Source organism: Mustela nigripes, chromosome 5 (genome assembly GCF_022355385.1).
Source record: "Mustela nigripes isolate SB6536 chromosome 5, MUSNIG.SB6536, whole genome shotgun sequence".
In the NCBI taxonomy this organism is placed as follows: Eukaryota; Metazoa; Chordata; class Mammalia; order Carnivora; family Mustelidae; genus Mustela; species Mustela nigripes.
Window position 1 is genome coordinate 74,701,873 of NC_081561.1, and position 8,960 is coordinate 74,710,832.

Here is an 8,960-nt window from a genome sequence, read left to right on the forward strand (position 1 = left end):
GTAATAATAGTTAATATAATAGCTAACAGTTAATGAAGTGAGTATCAAATGCCCTCATTACATACAAACCCAAGTTTAAATATCCAAATGCGATACCTTTATGCTTTAAGATTTTACCCCCTTCTTTGTCCTCAACAACACATGGTCTCATACACAAATATGCAAACATAAACCCAGATTTCCTGCTCTGGGCTGATGCCACCACCTTTGTGTGATAGGAGTTCTTCTGACCTGATACGTCTTCCTCAATTAGCTCCCTACCTCTCTGGAATGTATCCACTGTGAGGTTTCTTCTCTCTATTCCATTACACAAAACTTCAATACTTTCACCTCTGAGAGTCTTTCTCATGTATGTGCCAACACCTTCCACATTTCCCATTTTCTGCCTACTTTTGCCTAGTTACTTCATGAAAATCTCTTTTTATCTCTCTTTAAGCCTCCATCACTTTATTATTATTGTAGCTCTCTCACCTTACTAGAATCCTATGATGGCGAATCAGAACAAAGCTGGTGCTAATGGTGCATTTCTTTTAGGTAAAAGAACATATATTTTAAAATTCATCTTAACTTATGGAAACCAGTGCCATCATTTTCTAAAATCTTGTATGATCTCTATGTAAATATTCTTGTTGACCTTTAATTAAATGTAATTGCTCACAACCAATAGCATTTAATATGGTCAAGATTGGTTTTAATGATTTTCAATGTTTTCCTGTTTAGTTGTTTGTAGTATATATATTTGCTGTTTATTTGCTTGTATGTATTATAATTGTATGCCCAATATTTACTTATTAAATAGAGTTTGGTGGGATAGCTGGGGAATCTAATGCCTATTTATAACATTACTACCATGAGAATACTAAATTTCAAATTAAGTTTTGAGCTATAACCTATTTGTAAGACTATATACAGAGAACAACCAAAAAAATACAAAATTCTTATATTTTCTGTATTACTAGTTTTTTTTCTTACTTCAATGACATTTTGTGATAAGATGTTTCCTTCCATTTTTATTTTAATAATCTCTTATTTGATCATCATTTGTCCCTTTTTTTTAAGATTTTGTTTGTTTATTTGACAGACAGAGATCATAAGTAGGCAGAGAGACAGGCAGAGAGAGAGAGGGAAGCAGGCTCCCTCTGAGCTGAGAGCCCAATGCGGGGCTCAATCTCAGGACCCTGAGATCATGACCTGAGCTGAAGGCAGAGGCTTAACCCACTGAGCCACCCAGGCAACCTGTCCCTTTTTGTTATTTGGTTTAATCACTCTTAAATAAGGGAAGTTATTTCTTGCCTTATTTGTCCAGTATTATTTTGGATACATTCTCTTTGGGTCATCTTATTTGCCTGAAGGCCACTAGAATCCTCTTCTTGGGTCATAAAATAGGAGTTGAGTTATTTAACGGCCTATAAAATGCACAGCCAGTGAACATTGTCGGCAGGGAATATCTTCTCTGCACAGTTTCTTCTGTTTTTATTAAAAATTTTATGGTCAGCTTTCTGTAAATGGTTTCCTTTGGGGCCTCTTTTCTACTATGTGTGTGCATGCACCTGTGTGTCGGGACAAACCTGACAAGTAGGGAGCAGCTGGCTTTCCGAGAAGCTCTCCCTCCCACACCTGCTTTCCCACCTCCCATATGGCTGTCTCTAACTGCTGTTGGACCATAACTCCAAATAAGGTGGTCCACACCTCTCCCAGCCACACAAAAGGCTGGAAAAGGAATGACTCTGTAAGTCACAAACTTAGCTTCTCCCTGCCCTGCCGTATAAGAGAGAAGGTGGATGATAGCAAAGCCCTCCTACTCTTTGTTTTCATGGGACATAACCCAGTTTGCTCCCTCCATTTGGGACTGCAACCTCCACATGTCCTTGGACAGAGGCAGAGAAAGTGCCTGCTCTGCTCTCACAGCTCGAAGATGGGAAACATGGTTTGCATTCCATGTGACCGTGTGCCCACCTATGCATCAGAGGTTCTACTCATAAAGAACAAGGGAGAACAGAGATTTGAGGATGGGTTTAGCAGCTTCTGACATGGGGGTATCCCCCTGGTGGGAGTAGGCAGATTATTCAATGAATGGTGTTGGGAATAAAAGTGATGGAGAAGAAGTACTGAATTCTCATACCATTACATACAGATGCTCAAAGTATTATGTTAAAGGGTATAATAGGAAAGAAAATATAGGTCTTTAACTGATTTCTAAGTGGCAGATAGTTTATATGAACAAAAGCAATAGAGTCTCCTCCAAAAATAATTATCCAATTTTTTTTTTTAAATAATGAGCTCTGGAACCAAAATTGAAAAAATGCAAGTAGCCAATAAACATTTTTTAAAATATTTAATGCTATTAGTAGGCAGAGAAATGTAAATTAAAAAGAGTTTTTTTGAACTATTGATTAGCAAACTTTTTTGTTAATACTCAATGCTGGTCTTTCATACCCTATTGAATGAATTAGAAATTCTGTGCAATTCTTTGGCAAAGAAATTGGATAGTAAGGTGAAGGATATTTTAAAATATGATAAATCTAGGGGTACCTGGGTGGCTCAGTGGGTTAAAGCCTCTGCCTTCGGCTCAGGTCATGATCCCAGGGTCCTGGGATCAAGCCCCACATTGGGTGGGCTCTCTGCTCCGCGGGGAGCCTGCTTTCTCCTCTCTCTCTGCCTGCCTTTCTGCCTATTTGTGATCTCTGTCTGTCAAGTAAATAAATAAAATCTTTTTTAAAAAATGATAAATCTAGACTGACAGTGGTTTGTTTGTAGGTATATTTTAAAATAGCAAAGAAAAGGAACAGAAAATTAAACACATGAATATTTAAGTAAGATATTTATGGATATAATAGAATATTATTTCAGCTATTGAGAATAGTATTTTAAATGAATTGTTAATAATCTAGGAATAAAAGAAGATGTGCTTAATTCCTCAAAACAGTTTCAAAAGTAAAATTAAACATGTATTAAACATTGATTATATGATTGGAATAAGTTTATTACTTCCCAAAGAAAAAGCTCACTGGTTCTTTGAATTTTTTGATACTTAGAGAAAAAAAACAATTAGTGCTAGTACTCTGCAATCACGTTTCATTATTATTATTAAAATATATTAATTATTTTAAAAGGAAACATGAATGATTATACTGAGCAATGGGCATAGGAAAAAACAGATTTTTTTTAAAATATGCAGGCCAGGGGCTCCTGGGTGGCTCAGTTGGTTCAGCATCCAACTCTTGATTTCAACTCAGGTCATGATCTCAGGGTCCTGGGATGGAGCCCTGAGGTGGGCTCCCCGCTCAATAAGGAGTCTACTTGTCTCCATCTCTCTCTGCCCCTCCCTGTTCTGTCTCTCTCTAGAATAAATAAATAAACCTCTTAAAAAATAAAAATAAAATATCCAGGCCAATATATTCTAAAACTCTCTTAAGCACAGCTTTAAGAATGTAAAAAATGTCATTGTTCAGTAAGATTTCATATTACTGAGGTGCCTGGGTGGCTCAGTCAATTAAGTGTATGTCTCCAGCTTGGGTCATGTTCTCAGAGTCCTGGCATTAAGCCCTGCATAAGGCTCCCTGCTCCATGAGCCCTGCATAAGGCTCCCTGCTTCGCCCTCTCCCTCTGCCTGCTGCTCCCTATTCTTGTGGTCTCTCTCTCTCCCTGTTAAATGAATAAATAAAATCTTTTGAAAAAAAAAAGATTTCATATTACTTAACTGGATTCTGTCATTGGCAAAAAATATAAGTGAATGCCATAGTTAGACATTTAAATAGTCCTCTTTTTAAATTAGATATTAAAGACTGTATCTTCTAGCTGTCTGGTCATGATTCCAGAGACCATTCCTTAAACATAAAAAAATGAATACTTTTCTGACAAACTTCCAACAAATGACAGCATTGTGTTTCTTTCTTTTTTTTTTTTAATGTAATTGCTTATTCCAAATTACTGTCGTTAATTGTAGAGTGCTGTTGCTGGTGTATCCTTAAATGGCAAAGCCCTTCCATTCCTTCTCATCTCTTGTTGTGTTTGAGTGGTGCAGCTGTTCACATGCCTTAAGGTCAAGGTTACTATATAATGACAAGATATTAACTACTGCCCTCTTTCCGTGTGTGCTGTGCCTTTCAAAGTGAGTGGAATTCTGACTGTGAACTCTGTGCCCTGTTTACATGAAACCAGCATTTAATATAATCGCTCCTCAGCTATTTATTCAGAAAAAAAGTGCTGGCTGATGCCATCATTTGGCCACCTGACCAGCACGTAGCTTTCTTATAAGTGCTTTCTTTTAATTTTCTCACATTTTATTTTTCCATGAGACCAATGCAGACCTTCCAATTTATGTTTTAATTTTTATTTTTACTCTAGTTGACATACAATGTTACATTAGTTTTGGGTATACAATACAGTGATTCAGTTTCTCTGTACATTATGCTGTGCTCCCCACATGGATAGCTACCATCTGCCACCACACACCATTACAGTATCACCGCCTATATTCCCTATGCTATGCCTTTTATCCCAGTAACTTAATTCATTCCATAATTGGAAGCCTATATCGCCCTCTCCCCTTCACCCATTTTGTCAATCTCCCTTACCCCTCCCCTCTGATAGTATCAGTTGTTTCTTTGAATTTATTAAAATGATTCATTGGAATAACCTTAAATATACTGTATATTGATAATTTTCTCTAATAATATTTATCTATTTCTATTTTTTAAAACATTTATTTATTTATTTATTTATTTATTTATTAAGAGAGCAAGAGCAGGGGTGCCTGGGTGGCTCAGTGGTTAAAGCCTCTGCCTTCAGCTCAGGTCATGATCCCAGGGTCCTGGGATCGAGCCTCACATTGGACTCTCTGCTCAGCAGGGAGCCTGCTTCCTCTTCTCTCTCTGCCTGCCTCTCCGCCTACTTGTGATCTCTGTCCATCAAATAAATAAATAAAATCTTTAAAAAAGAGAGAGAGAGAGAGGGAGAGCACTGACAGGGGAGAGAGTCGGGGGGAGAGAGAGAATCCTCAGGCAGATTCCTGGCTGTGCACAGAGCTGGATGTGGGGCTGGATTCCAGGACCCTGAGATGATGACCTGGGCTGAAATCAAGAGTCAGAGGCTTAACCGACTGAGCCACCAAGGCGCTCCATAACAATATATAAGCATCCCAGTTGTAGTTCAGCCTGCTAGGTCTTCATATTATTACTCTTCTTTGAACCCAGGAAGTAAGTAAATCACTTTTTCAGATGTGGGCTTGGATGTAAGCCATCTGTAGCACCTATTAGCTTTCCATTTTGTGAGCTAATTAGATTTTCTTCTACCAACTCAGAATCTATCACTCCCTTATTAATCTTTCAGAATCTTGAAAAATGACAGAGATCTAAAGGAAAAGCACCAAGATGAATAGTCCTGGTAGAATAAAGTGAACCACTAACACTGGAATTTTTTTGGTTAGAAAGTTTAAATGATTTATGAAATATTTGACTAATGTGCCCAGGACTTCTGTGGGGTTACTGAATTTACATAAGTATATTTGTTCTACACCTGATCCATTTCCTAAGAGAAATATTGCCTTAATTATAATCACACTTCTTAAAAAACAATGTACACTGTGGTATTAAAAAGCATTGCTGAAATTGTTTGATAAATTAGTTTTAAGACTCTAAATGGTCTTGCCTTTTGTTTTCCAGCTGGAAAATTATTCGTTGCACCTCTAATCCTGGTCTTGGGATTAGCACTAGGGGCCATAGCAGTTGTAATCGGTAAGAAGCACTTAACATATCTGAGATTAGAATCTTTTGAGTGCCGTAGAGAAAATATGAGTGTAAATGTAGTAACATGAGTCAGTTACTAAGTGGACATATCTGTTCCATGCTTGCTTTAGATGTTCATCAGCACATGACTTATGGATTCAGAGGGTGTATTTCATATAGGATGTATTTGTGTGACACTTTTGCAGTCTGTAAAGACTTTGATTCATACATCTTATAAAGCATTATTAATTCCCTTTTAATATGAAAGTTAATACAACGAGTAATTTAATGATAGAGTTTAATGGACTGGAACCCAGATTTTCCGATTCTGAGTTTAGGTTGGACCAACAAGAAAAAAGGCTCCGGTATACCCTTGTATAATTGGTTTGTTCTAGTGTAAGCGTACCCTGGGTAAAAAAGATAGCTTCAGCATGAACAGGAACTTATTCCCAACATGTACCTCAGCACTGGCAAACAGAAAATGTAGGAGTGATTCCATATAGTTTCATTCATACAAGTCTACTGAAATAGGTGTTTTAAAACAGTGGTTCTCATACTCCAGCATGTTGTAGAATAACCTTGAGGACTGGTTAAAACACAGGTTTCTGGTTTCTACTCTAGGTTTCTGACTCTATATAGGGGCAGGGCCCAAAGATTTCCAGTTCTAAGAAGTTCCCAGGTTACTCCTGCCACTGGTCCAGGGACCCCAGACTTTGAGAACCATTCCTTTAGAGAATTTTGAATTAAACACTATCCATAAAGATTGCTTTGATGACTGTTCCACATAATAGGTGGTATTTTTTTTCTTTTCTAAATAAAATAAACTTTTGTATGTAAATTTCTATTGAGCAAGTAATTTACATGTACAGGACAGATAAGATTATAAAGTAACTGACATTTAAGTTCTTACAATTTAGGAAGCAATTTAGGAAGTAGATACTGTTATTATTTACATTCTACTATGGAGGAAATAAGGCTTACTAGGACCTCATATGTGTCAGAACAGGGGACTCGAACCTGGCATTTGGCTCTACAGCCCATGTTCCTAAGTAATGTGCTGTACTGCCCGAGACTGAAGTATCCCATCAGGGTGCAAATGGTACGACTAGGGATAATAAAGAAGATCAACCTAAGACTGTGTATTTTGATAGAAGACATGATTCCATATTCACACTGGTGTCAGAAAGGTTGTTCAAAGGGGGAGAGAACTCCAGAAAACTAACAATGAATGACATCTTATAGGAGTAAATCCATTTCATAGTATAGGTGTCTCCCCCCCCCCTTCATCCACATGTATCACTAAGTTGCAATCATTTGTAAATGACTGCAAAATGAAAAATGGAAAATGGAAACTTTTCAAATATATAGACCTAAAATGCCTCTCCTCCTAATTACCTTTCATCTCTTTTTATCCTCAGGTTTATTTGTATTTCCTATCTATTGCCTTTGTAAAAAACAGAGAAAGCGATCACGGACAGGAATGCACTGGTAAAATGCGGATGATTTCGTGGAACGAAGCCGGTCCGGGTAGGAGCCACACAGAATGGCACACTCATCTGAGACTCCTGTCTTGAAAAACACTTGAGCCCCGTCCCGCCCCCTGCCCCGCCCCGCCCCGCCCCGCCCCGCCCCGTGGTTGTCTGCCGGCCACAGTGCCTCTCGCGCCAGTGCACTCCCTCCGTGGTATCCTGACTCCTTTCCTTACACAGTTTGCTGCTTTTCAAAAATGGTCACTTTCATGGACTATAAATATCTGTATCATAACTCTAACCTTCTTACTGGTTCTTGGAAGAAAAGATTTTCATTAAGAACCAGGGATCCTCAGAATTGTCTGAGCATGCCTCTCCTAAGCGTTGTTTGAACGGTCTTTGTACCTAAACGCCCTTCCAGGCCCTCTTCTGAGACTTGGTGTGAATAGCGGAAATCACCCCACTGTGCAAACAAGCAAGGCCACTTTTCAGAAGACAGAGGCTCACCATACGCACCTGTTTTTATCTGTGGCCCGAGCAGTAGAATTCCTTCATCCTCCAGATGCTATAATTGTTAAAAATCTCACTGCTCAAAAGGGAACTAGTGAAACAAAATTAATGAGAAGAACCATGAGTTACTGACGTGTATCGGTGCAGGGGTGTGAGTGTGTGTGTATAAGTATCTGTATTAAAACTAGGTCCAATAATCTTGTACTTGTCGAGTTCTATGCCTCTACGCTATTTTCCCACATTTTCATAGACATATTTAAAGATGATCGTTCCTTTCTGGGCGTATTTTGGTAATATACTGAATTAAAGCCAATGTAGACAACAGGCTATTTTGATGTTGGCCCTTTCGATTCCTTGCTGTCTCTCTGTCTCACACACAGGCACACACACCAGAAATTTGTGCAAGGTCACCTCGAGGATCATCAAACTTTATTAACTGACGAAACTGGTAGGCTGCTCAAGACCAGATGTTTAGTCTTTTCAGATATTTTAAGTTTTGGCATCCATGTTTTACTAAATGAACAAATCCTTCAGACGGGATTAGTTAATTTAAAAAACAAATTTGCTGTAGCAAGAACTGCTTAAGCCTTTAAACAATCACTGTTCTGCTAATTTTTTAATCAACTTGTAATTACCAATAATTCTGCTTTAGGTCAATTTGTGATAGTTTTGGAAACCCTACCCTCTTACCTCTTCTCTCTTTCTCTCTCTCTCTTCTTTCTTTTTATTTGTCCCCAAGATTTTCATTAAAAAAAAAAAATACAGTTTTGAAGGGTTTTTTTTTATGTTTACTGCTCAAAGACTATCAAATATGCTGATATCTTCTTATGGATGGGGTAATTTAAAAACACAGCTTTTGGTGTTCATGGGTTTATCTAAAATAGAAACAACTTTTGGAAAAATGAAGGAAATATCTTCAGGAAGTTTTACCAAACTGAGACATCTTTAAAAATAAGAAAAAAAAAAGCAACTAAACTAAACAAACTATTCCTTTGTTTTCATCATGGAAGTTCATCAGCAGAATGGACGTAAAGAGCACTAAGAAGCCTGAAGTTTCCACTTGTCTCCAAATCCTTAAGATGAGCTATCTGCATAGATGTAGCATTTATTTTTCAGCAGCCTTATCTGAATGGTAATAACTTCTGTGATAAAACATGCATTAACATGGATAGTTTGTCTTGTTGGGCTCCGAAGAAAAAAACATTTATCATCTTTATCAGACCACAAAAGTCCACGCTAGTGAAGGTTACTTGCA

At 37.8% G+C, this 8,960-nt stretch overlaps 1 protein-coding gene across 1 annotated transcript in view; it reads left to right on the forward strand.

The window, feature by feature from the left end:
- Positions 1–8,472, forward strand: part of RNF217 (ring finger protein 217) — a 140,937-nt gene extending 132,465 nt beyond the window's left edge. Inside the window, exons 5-6 of the mRNA XM_059400653.1 lie at positions 5,664–5,735; positions 7,145–8,472. Of these exons, the coding sequence (XP_059256636.1) occupies positions 5,664–5,735; positions 7,145–7,218 (146 nt within the window). The 3' untranslated portion in view covers positions 7,219–8,472. The remainder of the gene's footprint in view (positions 1–5,663; positions 5,736–7,144) is intronic.
- Positions 8,473–8,960: the final 488 nt, after the last annotated feature.